Source organism: Dermochelys coriacea, chromosome 7 (assembly GCF_009764565.3).
Source record: "Dermochelys coriacea isolate rDerCor1 chromosome 7, rDerCor1.pri.v4, whole genome shotgun sequence".
Lineage (NCBI taxonomy): Eukaryota > Metazoa > Chordata > Testudines > Dermochelyidae > Dermochelys > Dermochelys coriacea.
The window spans coordinates 55963633-55989792 of NC_050074.1; the positions used below are offsets into that span (position 1 = coordinate 55963633).

The 26160-nt window shown below is 49.8% G+C and overlaps 2 protein-coding genes across 8 annotated transcripts; one reads left to right on the plus strand and one right to left on the minus strand.

Moving 5' to 3' along the window:
• Positions 1 to 20665, plus strand: CUEDC2 (CUE domain containing 2). 7 transcript variants are annotated; one of them, XM_043518280.1, is made up of 10 exons: positions 1 to 198; positions 4644 to 4881; positions 12521 to 12612; positions 13774 to 13917; positions 14472 to 14533; positions 16040 to 16173; positions 17450 to 17623; positions 18028 to 18089; positions 19580 to 19640; positions 20104 to 20665. In XM_043518280.1, the coding sequence occupies exons 3-10, from the start codon at positions 12539 to 12541 to the stop codon at positions 20248 to 20250; spliced, it is 858 nt and encodes a 285-aa protein (XP_043374215.1). In that variant the 5' UTR covers positions 1 to 198; positions 4644 to 4881; positions 12521 to 12538; the 3' UTR covers positions 20251 to 20665. The 7 variants fall into 7 exon arrangements, with proteins under 7 accessions (XP_043374215.1, XP_038264891.1, XP_043374212.1 ...); XM_038408963.2 differs by lacking the exon at positions 4644 to 4881 and adding an exon at positions 6448 to 6606; XM_043518277.1 differs by lacking the exon at positions 4644 to 4881 and adding an exon at positions 12088 to 12364.
• FBXL15 (F-box and leucine rich repeat protein 15) lies at positions 18668 to 25838 on the minus strand. Its single transcript, XM_038408960.2, has 4 exons — positions 25690 to 25838; positions 24308 to 24467; positions 22544 to 23046; positions 18668 to 22145 (listed from the first exon to the last, which is right to left on the minus strand). The coding sequence occupies exons 1-4, from the start codon at positions 25818 to 25820 to the stop codon at positions 21956 to 21958; spliced, it is 984 nt and encodes a 327-aa protein (XP_038264888.1). The 5' UTR covers positions 25821 to 25838; the 3' UTR covers positions 18668 to 21955.
• Between the last annotated feature and the right edge of the window lie 322 nt (positions 25839 to 26160).

The following is a 26160-nucleotide window of genomic DNA, read 5'->3' on the forward strand; positions in this document are numbered from 1 at the left end:
AGCCTCTGCAGCCGGCTTGGAAAGTCCCTCGTGCCCACAATAAAGATGGCGGCGCAGGAGCCCGACTGGGCGGCAGCTGCTCTAGCCTCCTGCTCCCAACTCTATGGCGGAGGGAGTCACCTGTTGCTTTCAACCTGACTGCGCGGGACCCGGCCCGGAGGCAGCGCGAGGCCGCGGCGGGAACGCGCAGGAGGCCAGGTGACGCCCCTCCCCCGCGCCGCGGCCTTCCCCAGCCGCTTGCGTCTGGCCCGCTGGGACTCGCGGGAGCGCGTCCGTGTGTCTGTCGAAGGGCGTCCGTGTGTCTGTCGGGGGGGGGCAGGGGGGAGCGCGTCCGTGTGTCTGTCGGAGCGCGTCCGTGTGTCTGTCCCGAGGGAGGGGAGCGCGTCCGTGTGTCTGTCCCGAGGGAGGGGAGCGCGTCCGTGTGTCTGTCGGGGGGGGGAGCGCGTCCGTGTGTCTGCCCTGAGGGAGGGGAGCGTGTCCGTGTGTCTGTCGGGGGGAGCGCGTCCGTGTGTCTGTCGGAGCGCGTCCGTGTGTCTGTCCCGAGGGAGGGGAGCGCGTCCGTGTGTCTGTCGGGGGGGGGAGCGCGTCCGTGTGTCTGTCCCGAGGGAGGGGAGCGCGTCCGTGTGTCTGTCCCGGGGAGGGCGGGGGGGAGCGCGTCCGTGTGTCTGTCCCGAGGGCGTCCGTGTGTCTGTCGGGGGGGGCAGGGGGGAGCGCGTCCGTGTGTCTGTCGGAGCGCGTCCGTGTGTCTGTCCCGAGGGAGGGGAGCGTGTCCGTGTGTCTGTCGGGGGGGGGGGGGAGCGTGTCCGTGATTCTGTCCCGGGGAGGGCGGGGGGGAGCGCGTCCGTGTGTCTGTCGGGGGGGGGGTGGGAGCGTGTCCGTGATTCTGTCCCGGGGAGGGCGGGGGGGAGCGCGTCCGTGTGTCTGTCGGAGGGGACAGGGGGGAGCGCGTCCGTATGTCTGTCCCGAGGGCGTCCGTGTGTCTGTCGGGGGGGCAGGAGGGAGCGCGTCCGTGTGTCTGTCCCCAGGGGCCCCTGCGTGCAGGAGGTGGCAGGGCCCCTGCGTGCTGGGTGCAGCTTGGGGGGCCGGCCCTTGTGCCCCAGCCGCCCACGGGGCCAGGGGCTGCAGGTGAGGACTAACCCTGGGAGTGGCAGGGGCAGCAGAAGCGCCGTGTGGGGGCGAAGTGCCAGGTCCGAGTGCCCTCCTTGGACCCGGCAGCCAGGCCTGAGCGCCTGGGTCAGACTGCGTGTCAGACACCCAATAGACACGTGTGGAATGGCCAGGCCATAGCGCCATCCACGGGGTGTGGGATTCGCCCGTGGGCCCGTGCTAGCATAGCTGACGGCATCCGCACGGTACCTTTCTCTGCAGATCGAAGGTGTACTGAGACCAAGGCCACATCTAAGCAGCCTCTGATTTTGGGTGCCTTTGTTTTTTTGGGTTGCCCAACTTGATGCACCTTTGCCCGACTTCTAGCAATGCTGAGAATTCAGCCAAAGTCATTAGGAACTGTGGAGCCGTGACTGCTGAGCCAGGCCCTTCTGAAAATCAGCCCCAAAGTGTCTAAAGTTAGACATCTAAAAATGGCAGCATTCAGGATAGGGGTCACTTGCTGAAAACCTGTCCCCCTCCTGACCTACCATGGGCAATGCAGCAAGTCAGTGGCAGAGCCAGAAATACAGCCCAGTCTTGACTGACCACTAAAATGCTGCCTGCATCCCCAAGACTCCTTGATGTGGTTCTATCTCCATGGTTCCCAATTCCCCTTGGTGGGGATTGTGTACACATGCAGCCCGAGAGGTTCCCATAACATCACACCAGTCTGCCAAGCCCTGAGAGAATTGTATAGCCCTGCTTGCTTTTGTGTGTTGCTTTATTTGACAGCTGTCACGTGACATTTACAAGAAAAAATATATCCACATATAATAAAAATCAAATGTGCCTTTGTCTTCAATCCTCTTCCATGTTTGTGTTGTTTTTCTTCTTTTGCTGGTGATCTCTTGGGTTTCTTGGTAATGGATCTGGGAAGACGTGTGTGAGATGAGGGAATTAAACTAGATTTTTGTATTTTAGTTTGACTTCCAGACACTTAATAATAGTGGGATTGTGATATTCGAAGTCTCCTGACTTACAATCATACACCTATCTAGAGTTCTTGTTCATGCTTCTGGCCTCTTGGCTAACATACTATAAAAGCTACTGGGACGGGGGTCTTGAAAAGTGACACAGTTGTAACAAATTCATTACAAAAGTTATGATTAGTTTAACTTTAGGTACAATATTTGCTTTTCTCTAGTCCCAGTTTGTTTTTGTAGCACCCAGATGTATGGAGATAGCTGCTATTTAAACAAATTACTTTTTAAAACAGCATTAAATTAGGAAATAAGGTACTCCATGATGTGTGTCACGCTGAGATGACAACATTTAGCACTTATTAGCACTTATTCAGAGTGTTTTATAAACATTAGCTAATCCTCATAACTCCTTGTGAGGTAGGTAACTGAACATTATCCCCATGTTACACAAGGGGAAACTGAATCAAAGAGATTAAATGACTTTCCCAAGGTCACACAGCCAGTCTGTGTCAGAACTGGGATTACAGCTCAGGATTGTTTTTAACAATCAACTATTATTCGGGTAGTTTAACACTTTGCTTTTGAGGCCCATGCTGAAAATGCAAAGGTGCTGTGATGGCACAGCTCAGCCTCCATCCTCTGGTGTCTTATTGCTTTAATAAGACACACAAGTAATGTTTCATAGCTATAGCTGGGACCACAGCTCCTTTTGCTGGTTAGGAATAGGATTTTGCTGTATTAATTATACACTCAAGGTCCTGTCCAGTCCTCCAATTCTATGGTTTTTCAAGCAACACCACAGAAATGTAGAACTTGAGAAATGTTGCCACAAAATTCCAAGGCTACTATGCCTATTAACATATTCAGCTTAATATTTTACATTTATATAGTACCTTTTATCCCAAAGGATATTGTAGTGTCCTTTGCAATAGAGAAGAAAAATCATAATTAATATAAAGGAAATTATTTTAGGCTACTACATAGATTCCTTGTCTCTTGGTCCTAAACTACACATTCTGTGCTTCCCACACTAGGTCTCCCTAATTCTTGGCTTGGGCTAAACAGTCCTAGAATGAACTGCTGCCTATACTACATGACCAAAAGGCCTTACAAAGCCTAGCTGTAGTCCTTACTCAGGCAAAACTTCCATTCACGTAAATGTGAGCTTTGCCTAGGTAAGGACTGCAAGATAGGGCTCTGTATACATACAGCACTTCTGAAGTGCAGCCATCTCTGGAGAGGAGAGTTGCAGCTATCCAATGCACAGCATGCTGTGTGACAATAGGAGGGGAGGGAAAATTCTGGCCATTGACAAATGTACTATGTGTTGTATTAATTAGAAGTATCAGGCTGGAGGGTATTGTGTTGTTGATAGAAGCCTGATTTTATTGTTGCAACACTATACAGTTAATTATGTTACGTGTACAAGAACCCTGACCTGCTCTCCCATAGCAACCACACCATAAAAGTCCTTCAGACACTTGTTATGCACAGAACAACAAAAACCAAAGCATAATCATTAAAATACTGGAACTCTAAATATCCTGGAGGCCATTCATTGTAGAAAGTTTTCTTTTAAGTTTAACAAAGTGTTTCAGAGAGTAAATTGTTAGAGTCTGTTGCTTGTATTGAAAGTTCCGGGGGTAGAACAGTGCGAGTCAAGTTTGCTGTTGGATTATAGCTAGGGAGCTGTTGTTGAAAAATGTTCCTTTTTTTGTTTTGGTTGGTTAGGTTTTGGGAGTTGTTGTTTGTTTGTTTTAAGACAGGCAATGCACAAGAAGGGGGGAAAAAAGAACAATAAAGGAAAATATAGCTGCTGTCTCTAATGCCTGTTGTTTCATTGAACGAGCAGCTCATACATAGGATCCAGAGCGCAAGGTTCACCTGTCTATCTCACTTCCTCAGTCTTGGGACAGCATTTGGAACATGCTTCTGGTCAATTTCCTTTGCATCAGGGCAGGATCTCTATCTTGGCCTGTGGCAGTGATTCTGTGTAGTTCAGCTAATTTCAGAGTTGGTTAAACAAAATTAGAAAAAAAACAGAGAGGTGATCAAAATAGCCCTATGAGCGAGGGGGTCGATGCAACCTTAACTGACTTCCAGAGATAATCTGGAATCCAACAGCAGTTGTCTGACATCCTTGCTGGTCTGGTTTATGCCATGGATGTATCAGAGTATTCCACAGAGGCCACAATTCACAGGCTGAAGTGACGGCTTTCCATATCCCAAGGATCCCACCACTCCAATAATGCTCTGCACTCTCTTTCAAACAGTGTCTAGAAGGGGCATGATGAACCATCCCTGTGCCCTCACTTTAACCATTCAAGAATAATCTCCAGTGCCTGAAACATAGGCACCTCCTTCCATTTACTAAAGCTATCATGCTGTTCTGCTAATTTGTGATCTTCTAAAAGTCTCTGGCTGTCATATGGCTTACAATGATTTTTTTGCCCTTTAGTTTCAGCAAGACTCCAGCCCAGTCTGTAGGCCTCATCACAGCATCTATCCTTACAAAAAATGCTGGAGGATCTTTAATGTTCATGTAGAGCAGACAAGGCTTTTTTTTTTAAGGTCTCATCTGAAGATCCACAGGCTGTAAAGTGCACGGAACTCAGTGTATCTATTACAGCAGGACAAAAGATAAAAAGCTTCCACTGGGATTTGATACTGTGTTTCCAGAGCAGAGATATTTGAAAGATGAAGCTTAAATAATTTATAAAATTTTATATAATTATACATCTTTAGCTCTCTAGTTAATATAAAGGGCTCTAGCTTTGGCATGGATCTCTTCACCAGTAGGAAAAAAAAGGTGCATCGTATGTGAGAGAACATTCTTGTCCTGCCTGTAAGTGAAATTCTTGTAGTCCAGCAACAGACTCATGGGCCTGCTACTCTAAAGTAACATGTACTAAGAGAAACTGGAAAAAAATCAAAATTTGGGGATAATTCCACCTCCAGAATGTGTGTGTTAGTCAAGAAGTTTGCAGGATAAAATGAAACTAGATATTTCCATTAGTACTGTACCATGATAAACATACCATAACTATAGGAGAGTGTTTTCTAGAGCTCCATTGCAAAGACCCAACATGTAGGTCATGTAAGGGGGAGGGAAAACTCCTTCTATTCATGTTGGTACAGCAGAGAATGGATGTGGGTAGAACTGACCATGACAGTTTATGGGTATGTATATACAGCAAAAGCTGTGCATGAGCGAGCTTGAATCCAGCTGGTGTGGGTAGCACACACCATGATAGCAATGGAGACAATGCAGTATGGGCTTATCTGTGCCGGCTTGCACTACCTGTGTTGGAGCCCATGCTGTGCTGTCTTTCACTGCTATTGTTACCCATGCTAGCTGGATTCAGACTAGCTCAGGTAGGCTAGCCCATGCACAGCTACTGCTTTGTAGATATACCCTGAGATATTTAGGATGGTGTAATAACCTATTGAACCACAGCATCAAGAACACCGTGAGCAAAGGTATTTGATAGAGAAAGGAATAGATTTTCAAGTAGTCATTTCACACCTTTTTCTAAATGACACCACTTTTCTCTCAGCCCAGTTTGAGAAATAGCTCTGACCAAATGAGTTTTGTGTAAACCAAATAAGCAGTCCATCCAATATGGCAACTTGAACCCATCCTGCCAGGATACCTGTATTCAGATGGTAAGCTCCCCTGAGCACACTGTTAGCACTTAAATAGGTTGGGTTTTATTATATAAGACCCTTCAAAAAATGACAAGGAATTCCAGTGGTCTGAGATCTTCAGCTTTGACAGTGTAAAACTATAAGGTTGTAACCACAGCAAGGGGATGACACAATCACTTCTTCTAAAAGAACCAATGAAGGCAGAATGACAGCAATGCCATTTCTTGGCTATGCATGAAAGAAGAGCTACGTTTTTGCATAGGAAGCTAGGAAGAGTTCTCAGGCCCGTTTTATAATGGTGAAAAATAATTAAGGAGTTCTGCGTAGAGAGCTGAGCCAGCTAACCCCCACCAAAGAGGTGGTTATGTTAAAATCCACACTGCAGTTGTGGCTGGAGGCTTAAAAGAATGATAGCATCATTTCAGTACAATTGTGTTTGCGCCCTGGGGAAAATTATTTCCCCTGCGTTTAGGGGATTATAAACTGCATTATAAACCTCATCCCCTGCAAAACTCTGTTTAAAAGATGAGATCTGGTAACAGAGCCCGCAGTTAATCCTCTCACATCATAAATAGAAGAAGGTACGGCACCAAAGACCTTTCTGCTGTCCTAAGGCATTCTGAAACTTCGATAACACAAAACAAAATTTGCAAGGATTAGTTTGATCTTGAAGAATCAGTTTCCAAATATTTTTCCATGGATTTTTATTTAGTTTTCTCTATTTCAGGAGAATAACTACAAACGAAATCTGATAGGCAGCAGAGCCTTCAGACTTCACAATCATGCCAGATGAATGTGCCACGTGAAAGGGAAGGACAGATCTGAGATACAAGGTCCTGTATCACTTGAAGAGAAATTCGGGATGGTCCGTGTACCTTAGAAGGAGGTGTGTCTCAGAGGCAGGTGCCTGGGTCAGCAGGTGTGCTTGTCCTCTTTCATTTTTCTGAGGGCTCAATGCTTGTGGTCTTACAGCCTTTAAATTAAAAACACATCTTTGCACTTTGAATATAATGGCTTGGCTTTGTAATGAATAGGTTTATCTAAGTATGGCTCTTGTTGATGGATATGGTAAAATACTATCCTGTTGACATGTCATTCTGAGACTTATAATTATGAGACTAAGCCAATTGGCCCTCTCCCGTCCATACATCATAATCTGAAACCAGATGTTTTTCTGTCCACTAAGTGGGGCGTGGGAGCCTATGGAACCCACTTACTTTCATCACCTCCCTGTTTGCTGATAAAATAACTGATGGAGCATTGTCTCTTCTGACCACACTAGCTAGGACTGCTCTGCTCTTGACATTGCACCTGAGGATAGTGTAATGAATCCACTGAGCTATAACAGGTCAGCAGAGGGCAGTGTGGTGAATCTGCTAAGGGAGAATCTGCTGCTGGTCTTCTAGTTCTAGAGTGGCGGATGCTGGATCAGCCAGTGAGGGAAGGTTCCAGCAGCTGGGAGGATGGTTGGAGATGTGGGGGAATAGTCACTAAGGCAGCAGCTGAGGGCGACCGAACTGGGGTTCCTGGAATTGCTTGTGCACAGTTTAAGAATAACTAGACTCGTGTAGATAAGAACATGCACATACAAACACACACATCACGCTATGCCTGACTCTGTAACCCTCATTTCTCTCCAGCAACAGAAACTAGCCTCCGGCAAGGCCGCTGAAATCACACACTGCTCATCCGAGAGGCAGCCTTATCCTATCACACCCCTTTCCAGAGGGGTTTCTTAGACAGAATGCTAGTTGCATAGAGAGAATCGACTAGTTTATCGGCCTTCAACTAATAAGAAGCTGAGATGACCTCCAAACTTCAACAGGCAGAATCCCATAAGGCCGTTGCTTTGACTAGATTAATCTGTTAAGTTTACTAAAGTAGTGATTTCCAGATTCCTGTGAGTTTGAAAAGAATGGACTCCAATGCTGGAGCTGCTAGTCCTACTGGGCCCAGCCATCTGGCAGTGGTGGAGACCTAGCAATGGATCTAACTCAGTTACTGAAGTTGTCAGACCCGTCATTTAAAAACCATCTTGCTATGAGGATGATCCAAGAACTAACACTTCCTTGCAAATTTCTTTGATGTCCTCTGCTGAGATGGATGCTCTGCATTCAGTTTGGAATCTGCTAATGACCTGGGAGTCAGGAGACCTGGGTTCTGGTTCCCGGTTCTGGTTCCCAGTTCTGCCAGACATCGTGAATGAACTTGGTCGAGTCACTTTACTACTTGATGACTCAGCTTCCTCATCTGTAAAATAATAATGACTACCATCACAGGGAAGCTGAGGTCTAACCAATGTCTGTGCATTGAAAGGTGTGGAAAAAGGAGAGTTTGTTAGTTGGTCTGAGCTGCAATACTCCAAAACCAATGTCTTTGATTGAGAAAAGGGTGGCTGGATTTTTTGTTTTTGTTTTTGGAGGGTACACTAAATAATAATCACCAGTATTTTACTGTGTGAGCAAAGAAGACTGCCTTTGCCAATTTAGTCTGCCTGGACAGGGAATAAATCTGGACCATGTCCTGCCATAATACTCCTACCACAATCAGCACATCATAGGCTAGTGCTCTTGGTGAGTAGATAACCCAAGAAAGAGGAGCCTTCAAAGAAAGGTGATCTCTGGTTGGGAGGAGAATGGGAAATGGGCATTGCTCTTTAAGAGTGTGGTCCACTGAGGATGGGGTTAAGCAATATGGAGGAGATAGTCTGGTTCAGACATCCCAGAAGACTGTCTCACATTCTGTGGTGGTGGTGGCAGTAATGGGGTGGAGGTCCTTTGTCACTAATTGATATCAAAGAACAGGGGGAGTTCATAGCATATAGTGTTATAAAAAGTCTCCTTCTGTAGTTCCAGGATCTAAGGGAGCTCAACAATTGAGATGTTCTTTGCTTCTGTTTGCCATTTTCCTCTGTGGCAGGGAAGTTGAGGGCTATGGAGGACTCATTGAAAAGCACCCAGATTATCCAAACTCTGCCCATCCCCCATCTGACATGGAACTTCTCATGTATTTATCACAAAAGGGTTTCCTTTCTTCAGAGGCCTGTTAAAGGTGGGTTTCTCTGAGAACAAAATCTTAAATCTGGAGGTAAAAATGAAGTTTGGGAAGATGCTAAAATAGTCATTCTGAGAAAGCTGAGAAGGACTCTATGCACATTGACTGAAGCTTCTTTCTAATGTCTGTCTGCCTACCTACCATAAACGTTGGAAATTCCCTTTGTTTGGAAACCAGCCTGGGTAATTCTGGGGGACAAAATCATTACAAACCGACATCTTCTCAGGAATTGTCAGAGGTTTGGGAAAGGGATTGTAAATGATCAGTTAGTAGTTGGTCTGAGGTGCAATATTCCAGTTGCTGATTTATTTATCCTTATCTTCCTTTCCTCCCAGTCTGATGCTCCCCTGTAAGTGCTGTTGATTAAGGAGACAAGTGACTTTGCCAGTTCTATTGATCAGAATAAATTACTAGCAACTAATTTATGGACCTCGCAGAAGTGCCTTTGATGTGGTGGGCTGTGCTCTATTGTTCAGTAAATTGGGTTGTCAGAAAAAGTTATTGTTACAGTTATTGTTACAGTTCTCTCCCATAGCAGTATTGGCCAGCCTCACGGAAATGATGAAAATCTCTTCTCCTACCAGCAGAATGTCATGATGGGTCTGAGTAAGAGGGTGATGAACTCTCGCCCTACTAGTAGTGACTGTAAAAAGGACATCCCAAGTGCTCTATATTTATTGGCCATCCATGGTTTCTGTAAAGACTAATGACCTTTCTTGGACTTGCAAGCTCAGGGAATTTGCTAGTGACCAGCGATTGCAGGTTGGGCTTGGCATCTGCAGAACTGCTGCTTAGTACAGTCTCCCCAACAATGAGATTCTGAAGTCAGAATTTTGCTAGTAAATAGATTGATGATGCTTGAGACAGAAGAGAATCTAGCTTGCTCTTCAGTGGATATAAGTTGCAAGGTTGATGATGGCAAACTGATTTTTGCCAGTCAACTAAGAAGATATGATTCATTTAAAAAAAAAAACAACACATGGGCAGCAGAGAGGTGTTTGTTTATGGTCAGCTTCCACACTTGAAAGATATGACATTTGCAGAAGCAAGAAAATTACTATCAAAGAGTCCTCCTAAGCCGAAATGGAAAAGCAGTGCAACAAATAGACACATATAGGGGTGGCATGTGGCTAGGCCTTCATGTTGGAGAGCTCTTACTAGGATACTTCCTTGCTTTTGTTTTATTGCAATGCTATGAAATGAAAATGTTCATGTTGCGATTACTGCAAAGAAGCCTTTTTGGTTAGTAATAATAATAATAATAATAACAATAATACATTTGTCTTGCTGGAGATGTCTTCCTTCCTTTGTTGTTTTTTGCAGGTATGTTATTTATCTAGGTTCCCTTTTTGATGCTCCTCACTGTAAGCTTTTGAGCATCTCCAAAGAAGAATGATGTCAGTGATACCTCATTGTTAATTACCTATGGGAAAGAGTCAGGCAGGGGAGGGGTCTTTTAACTATTAAATTTAGAAAAGTGGGAATACTGGCGGAAGGCTGGAGTTGCAGAAGAGCTTGGGAGAACAAGTGGATTTAGCCTTTAGCTCTTAACAAATTGAGATTAGTGGTGGTTCTTATTCCATCTGATAGTAAGTACTGTAGCCTGGGTCCAGCTGCTGTGAAGTTCTGTCCACCAGGAGGAGTGTAGATGTTCTTCCCTGCATCCCACAACCCATTTAGTTTAACAAAGAGAAGGATACGGATTGACTGGATCACAGTCTGTAAGTACACCGGACTCTCGCTAGAATGCAGGATTTGGAATCCATGTGCGGTAACGCGGGGACCGCATTAAAATTAATTGCAATTAAAGTAATTAAATTTGGGATCCATGGCCGCGACTGTGTTCCATGCAAATTTGCACTATATAGACGTGCGTTCTAGCGAGGGTCCGGTGTACCTAAGTGGGGAACAAATATTTGATAAGAGAGGTCTTTTCAGTCTAGCAGCCAAAGGTCAAACATGATCCAATGGCTGGAAGTTGAAGCTAGACAAATTCAGACTGGAAAGAAGGTGTAAATTTTTAAGTGAGGGTAATTAGCCCTTGGAATAACTTCCCAAGGACATGGTGAATTCTCCATTACTGACCACTTTTAAATCAAGATTTGGTGTTTATCTAAAAGATCTGCTCTAGTTCAGGGTAGCGCTCTGGCCTGCGCTATGCAGGAGGGCAGGCTAAATGATCACAGTGGTCCCATCTGTCCTTGGAGTCTATGAATCTCTCCCATTTGCCAGAGTTGTTTACTCTGCTCCCTGCTCTGCTGAGCACAGAATGCTGATGTGATCGGTTCTAAACCCTGGCATGATCAATGGAGTACCTGCCAATGTGGAGCCACAGTCTGGTGTTCAGTGTGCTGGCGCAGGGGGGTCTGTGTCTGGAGATAAATTCCAGATGGCTCTTGCAGAAAACACTGGAGCCCTGCTGTTCTCTGGCCAAGGGGGTGGGGGCTCCAAAACTGTATTCACGCATGAAAACAAAGCTTATAACCTGGCTGGAAGTGTGGTTCCCCACGGGGGCCCTGGAACCCAGTGCTGAGCACAATGGGGTAGCTGTTTGTATCTTGTTAGCTCTGGTAAAGTCCTCTCTTAGGAGATGTGTGCAGCCTTGATTCCCATCGGAGCTGGTGCCCAGCACCTCACAGGGTTGCTCTCCTAGAGGCCTGTGCTGCCTAATTTAGGGTTTGGTCCTGCTCCCAATGAAGGGAGGTTTGCCACTGATGCACCTTGGAAGTGTGATCGTGCCCATAGATTGTAAGCTCCTTGGGGTCGTGCCCACGTCAGGCTGTCTGTACAGTGCCAACGTCGCTCACCAGGAATCATGATACATCCTCAAGTAGGCGTCTGTGCCTGTGTATGTAACTCGGGCCCTGCAGGGAGAGCTTGCCTGCTGTGCCATCAGCTGGCATGTACCTCAAGCACAAGAGGGAAGTTACGAGTGAGGCAGCCGGTGGGATCGCGTCTCTCCAGCGGGTTCAGACTGGACTCTGTTGCTAGGAGAGAGAGTGGGTGGACAGTGCAGTCCTGCCCTTGCTTGCGTGGGAGGTCTGTGATCCTTAGAACACCCCTGCTCAGTTACTGTTATCAAATGCTCCCATTGTGGTCACATTCACCTACAGAACAGCTCCTTCAAAAAGCACAACAATGGGCTCCTGTTTGTGCAGGATTCCGCTGGCGCTGCCCTGCCTGACAGGGAGACCTTTGATATTTTGGCTGGCAGACTAGTTGGCTGTGCCCTGCCTGGTATTCCCTTGTGAAAGCCGCGATAGGCTGCCCTTTCACTGAAAGGCACTATCCTGTCTCCCACCCATTTACAAAGCCAGGCATCACTGAAAACACTGTTAGCTGGAAGATCCATCTTCACCCTCGGTGAGCAAGCAACACCCAAAGCCTTCCTTCATTGGAGTCCCTCCTGCCATCTGATTCCACAACTCTGCAGCTTGCCACGTGTTAGTATTTCTAGCTGTACTACACCTGCTGAGCGAGGGAGCTTTACTCTGCACTTGTGAAAGCCTTTGACACCAGTAGCAGAGAGAAGCGGTGAAACAGAGTGGCCTGTGTTGGGCTGATATCTCTGGTGGTTTCTCATACTGCAGGTAACTCCTACAACAGTTCCCGAGGCCAATATGCTGGACCGGTGGAGTTCATGAATTGCTCTGATTGCATGAGCCTACATGGAGGTGTTGTGCATGTGAATGCTTTTGTCTCATTTTGGCCTCTGAAATTTATATGTTTTCCCCCCCCACTTAAAGAAACCCATTTAAAGAGACATGGATCTTGAAAGAATCATTCGAGACTCGCTGACATGCTTCATCCAGTCCCACATCCCTGATGCCGATCTCAGGTATGTTCCAGCTCGTCTTTTGAATTTGGACTTTCTATTAGTTGCCCCTTTTCCCCTTTTATTAAACTCCAGGTCTGATGTTCTAACCTCCATTTATTGTATTCTGCTGCCCCTCAATCCAGATCTCAAGGGCGCATGTAATTTGTCCAAAGTCTGCTAGAGCCCTCGCACCATCTGTAATTTGGCTACACTCCAAACTTCAAAGCACTGCTGCCTAGTGCACTTTGAAGTGCGAGTGTGGTCGCGCGCCAGCGCAGGGAGAGAGCTCTCCCAGCGTTCCTGGTACTCCACCTCCACGAGAGGATTATCTTAGAGCACTGGGAGCACAGCTCCCAGCGCTGGGGCACTGTTTACACTGGCGCTTTACAGCACTGTAACTTGATGCATTCAGGGGGGTGTTTTTTCACACCCCTGAGCGAGAAAGTTGCAGCACTGTAAAGTGTCAGTGTAGCCATAGCTTAATAGTGTTACCATTTAGTAGCTTCCAGTGAAACTAAGGATTAAGGTTATTAATTTCTTATGCAGTAACACAGATCTCGCTAGCTCCTATCATCTTAAAGGGATCCCAAAGTGCTTTTCAAACAGCAGACTGATATACCCGTACACAGTTTATATAACAAGAACTTTGCCCACTAGTAAAATGCAGCCATCTCTAGGTTGGAATGCAGTGGCTGTTTTGCAGTAAGTGGCAGCTGTATGCAGGCTTAGGACAGAAAGTGAAGAAGAGTACTACATCCAGTAGATTGTTAAACTGAAATTCTGTCTACAGAGTGCAATTACCCTTGGAATCTGCCCAGAATACCAAAATTAACATTGTCACAAGTGCTCAGGACCTTGCTCAGACACTGTAACTCCAACAGTAGTGTCTTTCCTCCCCCAGCAGTGTACTGGGGTATTACTTTAGTGCTGACTGGAAAGGAAGACGGTGACAAATTAAACTGCACAAGTCATTTTCTGCAGCACCTCAGATTATCCCTGAAAATCTGCCCTACAACTATTGACCAGGTCCTATGTGCCTTCATTTGTGAGATCTGATCCAATCACAGCACAGGAAACTGGCCAAGTGGGTCCTGTGACTGCAGTAGCACTAGGTGGAAGGGCACTAGGGTGGTGAGTACCTGTTAGCTCAACTCCCTAAGCTTGCATTCTCCTTGTCTCCAGCGGGATGGATGAAGTCTTCTTCTCCTACATCGCTAGTGTCCTGGAAGAACTAGGCTCACCAGAGTCATCCGAGGAGAACTTTGATATGGACATGTTTGTGGAAATGATGGAGGCATATATCCCTGGCTTTGCAGAAATCAACAGGTATGTGCCTCTAATCATCTAGGACATACGTGCCACGCTTCAAGAACTGGGTCTAAGTGTCTTAGTACCACAGAGCTCAGTTGTTGCATCAAGCAGCTCAGTGCTTTGGTTTAAGGATCTTCTGGTCCCAAAACCATGCAGTCGTGTACGGAGTCTTGCCTTTACTTGGGTACATGATGACTAATAGCAGTACAGATTGCAAGCCGGCCCCAGGCTTTCTGAGACCCCAGTTTGTTGTACTGGATTTACTATGGCACTAGCCTGCTGCACACACTGGCTTTACAGGGTCCATCTTTCTAGATCGGTGGCTCAGCAATATGGTTGTTTTGCATAGACTGAGTCGCATGTGCTCAGTGTAGAATTCCAGAAGCAGCTGTCTGCTGTTAGTGACTCTCTCAACCTCTGCCAGGTGTGTGGGGAATACTACACAGAAACTATACAGTGATTTCAGGGTGGGGGACTTGTAGGTACCTTGATCAGCAGGAGAAGCTTGTGTTAGAAGGCGACAATGCTTATGCTCCCTATGCCAATCACACTGCGACTGTCTCTTGTAGCGGGAACATTTGTGAAATGATGTTTGCCCTCTCGGAAAGGCTCAGTGAAGCTCGCAACAAAGGTAAGTTGCACAGTGGACGCTCAGGCATGCAGAGGTGCATCAAGGATGTGGTTTTAGTCTTAAGTTCTCTGAGGGATGGGGAGCGTCACAGAACAATGCATGATCTTGCCATTTAAGCTGGGATATTTAGGAGAGTCTCACATGGGAGTCTGAATCGCGTGACTTCTGACCAGATTAAGTCAGTCTTGACAGGAGCATGTGGGAGGGTTGGTAGGTTGGAATGCACTTGTTTGTGGCTGAACTAGAGGCACTTGTGTGGGGAAACCCACTTGAACAAATCCCTGGGGTTGCTGGTGATTCCAACCGCATATAAAGCGAATGCAGAGTAAGGGGAAGGTTCCCTGTACAGGACTATTGCTCCTGAGGTATCTAGAGGGGTCTTGTGTATAGTTTGGAAACAGGATTGGACAGACCAGGTCAAATCCTCCTTCCAAAGCCGGTAAGTTGGGGATTTCTCTCTGCATTCCCGTTAGCAGCATGGTTCAAGGGTTGCAAACCCAGACAGTCTATTGTACATGATACTTAGCCTCAGAGAGTCAGCTGGATTCTCTGTCATTGGCATCTGTAAATTGAGATGGGATGCCTTTCTAAAGGAACTGCTCTAACCCACCCAGGAGTTAGGGGCTGGCTGCAGCAATTGCTGGATGAGAGGTGAGACCCATCGGGGCAGAGGGGCCAGATTTTGTCCAACCGAAGACTCATTGGCATCTTATCTGGAGCCAAAAGGCCCCACATAATAGAGCAGACTGACCCTCCCTTATCATGCATACCGGAGAGCAGCCTACAGATAGTATAACAATAATACACAGCACGGCTACAGCATCCTCCAAGCTACAATCTCAAAGTGCCTCACATGTGCGGGGAAATATCATCCCCACTTTACAGATGGAGAAACTGAGGCATATACCCTCTAAATGACTTCCTCTTATTACACACAGGGAGTCTGTGTTAGAGCTGGGAGAAAAGAACCCAGGGATGCTGATTCTCAATCTGGTGCATTAACCATCTTCCACACACATACCCCCAGTATAATGCTGGTTTCATCAAAGCAGCCTGACCACATTGTACACTGGGCCTTACACCGTGCAGGAGCCTTGCCTATATGTAAATTAATTCCTAGACAACAATTAAGAGTATGTACCGGTCACTTAATAAAACACACTACAGGGATGGTGTAATTTTTACCCCAACCCCAGCAATACCCAGGAATTCATTTAAAAGATTAAGGTGTCAGTTAAAAGAAATCCAAACATGCTAAGGTCTGGACACACAGTTAAGGCACCCAAACAACCTTAAGCCTGCCCCACTGCAGGCTGTATGAACAAGGTGGCAGCCATACCTGATTGGCAGCAGTAAAAGAGCATTGGCTGGAAACCAATCATGGAGAAAGGAATTAGTGCCGGCATGCAGCACAGTAGCAACCTTGTCCTTCCCATAACGAAAACTGTAGGTAGCTGTAACCTTTTACAGGGTTGCTCACAAATAAACGTGCACTGTGTCTTTAAGGAAAGGTTTGCCAAAAGACTGTGGAGAGTGTGAGCAGTGCCCCTGCTGAAGAGCTGAACCAGAGTGATGAGCAGGGTGCAGGAGCTTCTGATGAGGGGAGGCTGCATATACCAGCAGAGGGAGCCATGGCTCAGGTACTGGGATGTTGCCATATAGAACTAGACACAGGACAAACAGAGTTGCATGCCACAGGTTACCATATGGGGCTGGACATAATCTGGCTCTGTAGGGGTCTATGTGGTGCCAGTGGCCGGAAGCAATATTATCTCAGGATGTGACCTCAGCTTGTGTGATATGATGAGCAGGGTCTTGTCAGTACTGGGAGGGGAAACCTCCCAGGAAAACTCAAAGGTTGCCAGACGTGGTGTGGGCAACTCCACAGCTTGTGCTTTTCCCTCTGAATCAGCACTGAACCAGCCCTGCAGCTGGGGGACGCTGTGCTACTTTCTGGATGGGAGGTAGCAGAGCATCTGCCTGCTTGTAATTAAAAATCCCGCGGGACTTTTCACAAAAGCCAAATATTGACTCTGACTGCTGAATTCTGCATCCCTAAATCCCCTCCCAAGTTCTAATTTCTTATATTCTCCATTTCCTGTTCTAAACCATTGTACAGCTTCCCCTTTCCACCTGACAGGTGGCTGCATTTCAGTGGTGGGTGCTGCGGTTCCTGAAGAAAGAGTTTGCAGAACTTGTTTGTACTGTGCTGGATCATCCTCCATCCCCTCTGTGCAATTCAGCGTTTACTCTCCGTGGCCCATCGGCCATGCTCCAGCTGTAGAGAGCATTGCTCAGCTGGTATTCCCACTGTGAGCACTTCCCTGCGCACCTGGTCCCATCCCTGCTCTTTCCCCCTGCACTGGGGCTAGAACGTGCATACTGATGCCCTCTTCTTGCTCGGTGATTGTCACCATTTGCCACATGCTTTACAGAAACTGTCATTACTGCACTTCAGCATCTCTGCTGCGGTAGCAGCATGCGGTGCTTAAACCCCTCCCCGCCCCCATTTGCTGCGACTCCACACGGTGGGAGTGCCAGTTGTCAGGGCTACAGGTAAATGGGTCAGTTCCCAGAATCTGTGTCTCGGGGGGGCGGGGGGTGGATGTGCAGTAGCACAGCAGGCAAATGAGCTGACACCCAGAAGACCTACCTTGGGGGACTACAGATCTGCTGGCAAGAGGTAAGCCAATAATATCCAGACTCCTTGCTGCTGTGTGTGAGGGCAGAGCCTGCAAAGAGCTAAGCCCATAACTAGCTCCCCAGCTTCCGGGAAGAGGTTTGCACCTGCCCGTGTGAGGAGACTTGGTTCTGCAGAAAAATATCTGGCTTACCAGAAACCAATTTTCCTGGCCTAAAGTGTCCAGCCCTTTGCTGCCCTCCAGAATCAGCCCAGGTCTGTCTTACCCTGACCAGGGAGCAGAAGGTGACCTGAAGGATGGGGTGGAGCTGCTCCTGGAGATGTTCCCAGCCTGCACCCTCAGCCAGGCTCAGAAGGCACTAGCCATGGCACTGGGAAATCTGGACGAGGCGGTGCAGTTACTGGTGGAGGAGAAGGTGGAACCTGGCCCAGGGGGCGCTAACGTGAAGGTATTGTGGCCCTGGCAGCAGCACTGGGGGGGACTGGAGGAACCAGTGTCCACGAATACAGCAGGGCATCACACTAAGATGAAACATGGTTCATTACCTCTGAAAGTGGCTGTGGGGATCTTCCATGTCCCCATAGCAAATGGAAAAGGCCAGCAGGTCCTCACCCTGTGAGCAGAGCAGTGAGATCTCACTGAGCTGGCTCCTTCCACATGGATTCCAGGTACAGACTGTCCAACCTGCTGGGTTGCCATGAGAGAGGTTGTGCCCCATGCATTCTCCTCCCCTAACGCTGACTGGCCAGTATCCGGGGTAGCTTCTCCACACGGGGACTAGCTAACAGGATGGAATTGGACAGCTGATGGCTTTGCAGCTCACGCACATCCTTTCCTACTCTCTAATCCCAGGAGACAGCAAGGCCCCGCCGAGCGCCCAAACAAGACGACCTCAAACAATTTATCTTACAGAAGTAAGTACCAAGCAGCGAGGATCTGCTCATGTCCTTGTTAGTGGCAAGAATGGGCTCTGATGAGGGGCTTGGGGAAATGGTCACAAACGGAACTTGCCCACCCAGCTACCCTGCCAAAGTGACCTATCCAAGAGCTTTGGTGTGTGCCACTCTGCAGTTGGGCCATTGGTAAGGGAAGGATCCTGGCATGCCTGGGCCATGGCTAATCTCAAAATGCAGGTCCAATCAGAGAAGGGATGTGAACTCTGCTCGGGGTTTCCCTCTTGATTCTTACAACCACGTCTGGCTCAGATGAGCCTAAAGCCACTATCCGTAAGTGCTGAAGCTGCATCCTGCACCTGCCCAGCTGGGATCTGCCCCTCCAGGCTGGTTCTTTCCGCTTCCCTATGTCACCACCAGCAATAAGTGACAGCTGGAATTCAGCTGGCGGGTGTGAGCAAGGCAGAACAGAACCCAGCTTGCTCTCCCAGAGTAGTGCTGTCTCCCAAGGGCTAACCTAGCTCCAGCTGATCTGACACAGGCTTGGTGTGATCGCGAGGGAGCAGACATGTTGAATAAAAAGGTGCCATTTAGTCACATATGCTAACCTCACTTTAATGGTGGCTTTGGCAAGGTCCTTACAACACAACTCAAGCACAGTGAGCGAGAGCAGTCTTCTAGCTGGAAATACACAGGAGCAGCTATCCTAGCTCGGAGACGAAAGATCAAGGCTGGCTGTGCTGTCACCTAGTTGTATTGGCTCCAGAGTGGCAATGAGAGTAAAGAACTCATCAGTGCAGTGAGCAAGTACCTGTGCATCAGTCAAACATGAAGCGAGGTGACACTTTACCCCTCAAACAAAACCCTTTAGCAAAGCGCATGAAGTTTTGAAGGGGAGTAGTCATCTCTGAAAGGAGAGATGCAGCCACTTCAGCACTGTGCTACCAGGAATCCACCATTGTGCATCTCACGGTCGAGTCCTTCAGCTGCATGGTGCTCAGAACACATCATAGATGCTGCCTGCCCACAGAGATTGGAAAGTAGCAAACCTGCTTCCTAAAATAGACCAGAACTTGGCTCTTCCACCTCTGAGCAACCCTTGACAGGGCAAGGATTATGGCCCCAGATTCTCCAAGGTATTTAAATGCCTAACTGCCATGTAGGAGCTAGGCACTTAAATACCTTGGAGGATCTGGGCCTACTTGAGCAAACCATGTAGCCAGTCTGCCTTCAGGTACACTTCACATGGCCTAGGACGTCGCTCCAGTGTCCTTTAGCTGGCTGTGCAGATCCCACCCATTGAAAGGATAGCACCTCTGATGCTGCAGTACGTCCTCCCTCCCACTGTTAGTCCTGGGCTCATCTCCAGTGTTCCAGCTGGAAGTGGAGTGCAGCAGGTGTTGAGGTCACACTGAAAATGGGGCAGGGGATAAGGAAATGGGATGTGAGTAGCTCATGATAGTCAGTGTCGTGTGTGTTGCAGCTTTCACTAATCCCCGACTGTGTTTCAGATACATGATGGTGGACAGCAAGGAGGACCAGAAAACACACAGGCCGGTGCCACCAAAGGAGGTGAGGAGAGCCACGGTTGGCATGGCTATGAGAGTCTTTGGCTATAGCAGGGTCTAACTACAGGTTGGCAGCAGAGTGAATCTGTCACAGTGAAAGCCCCCTTCACAGAGCCTTTGGCTGGAAGGAAGGGGGAACTGGTCGAGCCAAGAGAGGTGTAAGATGGGCAGCAGGGGCTGTCACTGTTTACCACTTCAGCCTAATGCTGTGCTTCCCCGTGGGGGTGTATGTATACCCCCGTGGCTTCATCTTGCTTTCCTACCTGTTCTTTAGCCAAGACTCACACAGCGTTCTCCAGCCGCTGAGATCAGCTAGTCCTGCTCTTAAGGAACATGTGAGACAGAACCTAACCCTTTCAGTTGATGCCAATTCCACCTGCCCTGAAGACCCACCCAAGCCCTGCCCTGCAGACGCACCCAGGGCTCCCATCACTTTCCACTTCACATCAATTTCACTTCCTTCCTAGGCTCCCAAGAAACTGATCCGCTACATTGACAACCAGGTGGTGAGTACAAAGGGAGAAAGGTACAAAGACATTAAGAAGACAGAGAGCGAGGAGATGAAGAGAACTTACATCAGCCTCAAGCCAGCCAAGAAATACAAATTCCACTGACTGACATTCCCTCCAAGGCATCTTCCTCTGCCTTGCTGGCTGAGGCATGGCGGGACAGACCGGGGAGGCAGGAAGGATGAGAGGGGCCTTCTACACTCCTCTGTCTGGAACTAACCTACCACTAGGAGCCAGCATCAGCCTCTAATTATAGCATGATGTCCTCGAGGAGCCTGTTCAGCCACGCTGTTTGTGTAACCTTCCAATCTGTACCTCCGCAGCAAGGAGCCAGCCATCACCATGGCAAATTTGACCAACACAGCTGCTGTGTGTCCTGGACCTCTCTGCCATTCCTTGCATGGGGATTCTTTTATAGTTAATGTGTGGCTAGTGCAGTTCACAGCCGTCTTTTTAAATGTTTGTGCAATGGTGTTTCTGTTGATCGTGACTGTTAGTAAAGATGGCGTGAATCAGTGTGGAATTCAGCCAGAGTACGTCTGCTCCTGGGAAGGGTCGCGCACCCGCAGACCCTCATGGTTGGTTGGAGGCTTAAGCTGCATCTTTCTGTCTCTGCCGCACCCCCACCCAAGGCATGAGATGGTGCCTGTAGACTGGCTACCTGCAGCTCCTTCAGCATGTTGAATGCACAGTGATTGTGGGGGCTTAGGTTAGAAACTAGGCCTGGTATTGTGAGCTCCCCACACCTCTGCCAGCACAATTCCTGCTGGATCTGCAGCAGTCCGATGGGGCCAGCAGCTGAGGACATCCCTCCAGGGCCCTGCTATTTCAGGGCTGGAACCTGAGTGGCAGCCACCAGCCCTGTGATGAGCAGGGGACACAGCCCAGGATGAAGGCTTGCTACATTTCTGATCAAACTCGGATGTGAACTGAGTTCCCCAGCAGTAAGTGGTATCTGCCCCCTGCTGTACAGAACCCAGAGGGGCCTCGCTCTTCTCCCTGCCATCGCACTTGGGAATCAGGCCCGCCCTCCAGGGCTAGTGTCACTTTCCCCTCCAGCCCACACTTGGAGCTAGGGCTGTGATTCCCAGCTCTCGCTGAGCCAGGTGCCAAAAACAGTGGTGTAGCTGCAGTAGCACATGCAAGAAATGGTGGTACAGGCTAGCTGCCCAGACCCCCAGCTGCATGGTCAGGGCAACTAGCCCGTGCCACTGCTGTTGGGAGATGGCCCACCGATTTTTGACAAGGTCGTTCCAGTGTGCTGTAGCTATCACTGAGACTCCCTCCCCAAGCCCTGTCCTGGCTGGGAGGAGAGCTCAGCACTTTCCCTTCGATAGGGCAGAGGTGGTCTGGTTTATTCAACAGTTCTGCAGACAATCCACGGCCATAGTCCCTGCACAGCATCCTGTTCTCTGTACAGCCGATGCCCAGCATGCTGGACTTAGAGATTTTAAATATTGCTTAAATAATATATCCTGTTTACCAGCTGACCTGGCCCAGCCAGGATGTGTTCAGCACCACGGCATCGCTGAGAGTGCCTCTCGCTTTTCACACCACTGCAAAGTGCTGCTGCTTCCCCCAGGAGGCAAAAGGGGAGCCCCATTACAAACACAGCAGTGGCTAAAGAGCACCAAGGGGGCGGGTGGTAGAGGGAGGTCAGAGAGCCCTATCAGGACCAGCCATGCTGATGGGACTGACTGCTCCCTCCGAGTGTCTCAGCAGCAATTTCTTACAGCACCCTCCAGGAGGCAGAGGCCAGTTGGGCGCACTCTCCCCTCTCAGCAGCAGCAGCAGCAGCTGTCCCCCTCCTCTAGATCTGAAGGTTAATGAAGGGGGCAAATCCAACTCCATCCTGCAGGAGAACAAGGGCCCTCTGCAGCGGCAGCTCCACATCCAGCTCCACCCCACGGCCACGAAGGATGCTCAGGCTGGATTCGGCCACCTTATGACAGTGTTTCACCTTCAGCGAGCGCAGCTTGGTGCAGTACTCAGCCAGGACCCTGCCAAGAGAGAGCGCAGGCTGGAGGCAACAGCTCCTGCTCCCAGCACCCTCCTGCACCGTTACTGGAAGGTGACACACAGTACCCCTGTCCCATGGGAGGAGGGCCTTGCCTGGGCATAGAGCACACGCAGGAGAGGATAATCTGGTGATCAGCTCAATCCTGATCCCTCTCTGTGGCGTCCCAGAGAGCTTACTGTAGCCAAGTCCCCATCCGTTACATCTAGTGTCTACGCTGTCCTCTAGGGCCTGCCAGCAGCCCAGAGCTGCCACTGCACCCAGCACCACAGGAGCGAGCAAGGAAGAGACTCAGCCTCCCTTCTTTCTCTCTGATCTTCCCCCCCCCGACCCCATGTGGAGAGCCCCCACCCTGCATGCACATTTAAGCAAACTTGGTACCTAATGGACTCATTCTTGACCCGCAGACACCCGGTGAGGTCCAGGTGCTCCAGCTCAGGGCAGCATTTGGCAATCTCTTCCACCGCCGTGTCACCCACGTTGGCATTGACAGCTAGAGAGAGGGACTTCAGCCTGCTGCACTTCTGCGCCAGGTAGCAGATGGCTTCGTCCTTCAGCTGGCGACAGGCTGTCAGGTCCAGGGACTCCAGTCCCTTGCAGTGGTCAGCCAGGCTGCGCAGAGAGAGGCTATCCACCCACTCGCAGTGAGCCAGGGAGAGACAGCGCACATGGGGGCAGCTCAGTGAGATGGCCACCAGCACATGCCGGCTCAGCTGCAGGCAGCTGCTCAGCTGGATCTGCTGCAGATGGTGGTTCTGGCCAATCACAGGAAGCAGCTCCTTGTCAGTCAGCCAATCAGAGCAGTTCTGGAGCGCCAGCTGTTGCAGAACTTCATTGTCTTTCAGAAGGTTACAGAAAGCAGTTTTGGGGAGGTGAGGGCCAACCTGCATTGGGAGAACAGAGAACAAGACCTCCAGTGTATCAGCACTGCTCTGGCTCTTAGATTCTCTCCCTCACTACTCTCTTCCTTGCATCAGAGACATTAAAGAGCGAAGAGCCAGAGGAGACTTGGTAGGTCACCAGATCCACCCCCCCCCACCAGGGCTGCAATACTTCCTGCAGCTTCTCCATTTCAGTGGCCCAAGGGATGGGGCTCCCACAGCTTTCCTTGGAGACCATTTCACAGTATGAGAATTCTTGCCATCAGGAAGTTATTCCAGCTCTTCAATCCAAGGTTACCTCCTCTTAATGCCATTGAATTGCTTCTGTTTCTAAATCCTTGCCTCTCTACATTCTCCAGCTGTAAATACTTGCAGACAGTCCTGCCCCTCTTAGTCAGTGCTAGGGCAAGCAATGCCCATTTTGTTCTTTTTTAAAATTTTTCCAGCCAGTTATTCCTTCCATCCAATCTCTCCTAAGCTGTGGAAGTCCTCATGTGAACACACATCTTTTGAATAACTGCAGCTCAAGTGAATTTAACCACAGTTGGTAACAAACTGAATTTAACTAAATCCACTTGAGCCACTGCTACTCCATAATAAATGTGTTCACTCAGACTTGCATTAAAATAACTCCACTGGTTTGATTTGTAACTGTACACCTCTTACTAATTCTGTGCTGATTTGTGTGTAGACCAGCTCTTCACGGAGGCCCAACTTACAATCTCCTGTGTTTCCTACTCATCAGGAAGAGCCATCCCTGCAGCCCCACATACCACCTTCCCAGTAGGGCTGGGAGAATGCTTGGCGTGATGAGTGCCAGCCCCTAAGGCTGGACACACCTGCGCACATCATATTCCCATCCCCCTGCCTCAAGGAGCCAGACCCATCTAGACACATCATATTTCACAGAGCTGTATGCATCATTCCCATCTGCCTCCACACCTAGGCAAAAGAGAGAGTCTGTCCCATTCCCAACCTAGCACCTCTCTGCTCCCCCCTGCTGGTGCTTGGATAGGGCCATGGGAGGGGCTTCTGGTTTCATCATTACTGTCAGCCTAATGGCCTATTATTAACAAATCTGCACGCTGCTGAGACTTGAATCACTCCTGTCAGCCCCTGAAAGCATGGCAGTAGGGGACATTAACCAGAGCAAATATTCTGACTTATTTGCCATCCTCCCTCCTACCTAGCCTGACTTTCCCATTGTAGGTTCTTCCCACACATAACAGCTCTCCCCAGCGCCAAATGTAGAGCTCTCCCATACCTGACTAGAGTCAAAGCAGCGTATGTTGGCCAGGTACAGCTGGATGAGAGCCTGGAATGGCTTGCTGACCCTCTGCAGGCTCAGGAGCTGTCGCAGCGGCAGATGACAGAGTATGTGTGGCACCAGGATGTCCTCCCAGGGCAGGTCCAGGAGATGGCCCCTGAAGGAAAAGCAAAGGCAGGTAAACCCTGGAGCCAGTTAGACCCTGCTTCTAGTAAAAGCCCAACCTGCTTCACGACAGTGGCTGGGCAGCAGCCAACCAGCACGTCCAGAAAACAAGCTGCCAGAAGGAGAGACTAGTCGCTAGAGGGCTGCTGTTAGCAGACTCCCAGCTTGGGGCTGGATTTTCTCTCTTGTGAAGCTTCCCAGGGGATCTCAGACGTGCTCCCACTCCAGTCAAGCCCTCCATCCTTCAGGCTGCCGAAAAGGCCTCCCGATTCCCAGCTGCTGGACAGGCGTTCTCTCAACAGCGAGGACAGTAAGCTGCAGCGCGAGGCCAACTGCACCCAACCAGTCTGTTTAGCACCTATTCTGTTGCACACCTGATGCTTCCCATTCAAGGTCTAACAAGACGGTTGGTCTGCAGGAGAGGCAGCCAGTGTTGCATGTAAATGGGGAAGAGGGGCTGTCATGCACTACACAAGTGGCTCTGCTGCGGCAGAACAGAGCCCAGCACCCTCTGATGAGGCACGGCGGACACAAGAAACACATTGTGCAGCAGAAACAGCCTCCGGGGGAGAAAATACATTTTCTGCTTCAAGTTTTGTCCATTTTTCTAAAGGGATGTCAAAATGTGGAGCGGTAACTAGATTTCCATGCTTCAAAAGGCAGAGCTAGAGCAACTGCCTCAGCCTGGCTGTCAGGCGGTAACTCTTCTAGCTACCCTTGCGAGTGCCCCTCTACAAGCTAATTCCAGCAGCAGCAGCGAAGGTACCGGGGGAGTCACTTCCACCCAGAGCCGGAACACGCACCCTCCGCAGTCCAGCCGCGTCAGCCCTGCCGACGCCTCTGCCCCCCTCATCACCGAGCCTTCAACCCAGGGAAAGCCACAGCGAGAGCGTCACCTGCAGAGGGACCCGAGCCGGCCGGCCGGGCGCCCGCTGTGGCGGGGGCGGGCGATGGAGTAGGGAGCCGCCCATTGCTGGGGCACCAGCTCGCCTGCAGCCCCACTTCCTGCCCAGCAGCCGCGAGGGAGCCCTGGGCTCCCGCGCACAGAGCGAGGCAGCAGCGCCGAGTCGAGTCTAGCCTCGGCCTAGAGCCCCCGCTCCCCGCGCGGGCTCCCACGCAAGGGTGAAGGCGCCGCGGCAGGGGCAGCTCTGGCCCGAAACACCTGCTGTCTCCAGGGGCAGCAGCCGGGGACCGACGCTGCCGCCCGCCGGTACCTGGGGCAGGGCCGAGTCTGCCCTGGCGGCTCCATGGGGCTCTGGTCCCGTCCTCGCCAGCCGGCCGGCTCGCTTACCCCGCCCCTAGCGGTGACGTGCCAACGGCGCCGGGCGCCTGCTAAGCACGTCATCCACGGGCCGGCCGCTCAGCGGGGCGGAAATGCGGCTGCCCCCTCCTACAGACCAACTCAATCGAGCGCTACAGCGTCGACCGCCCGTCCCTGTGACGGGTTCCGGAGAAAACGATCCGGTCTCGGCCTGGCGCGGGTCCCGCCCCGGGGGCAGCGGGGACTGAATCCGCGGAGGCGGATCGCCCGGGGCTGAGCCCCGTCCACAGGGCTTGGGGGCAGACCGTTTGTGTATCAGCCCATGCGGCTAGTCCGGCCCGCCTGTGGCTGTGATCCTGGCCAGCCTCCCCAGCAAAGTGGGGTCCAGGCGCTGGAGGGAAGACCACGAGAGAGATCATGTGCT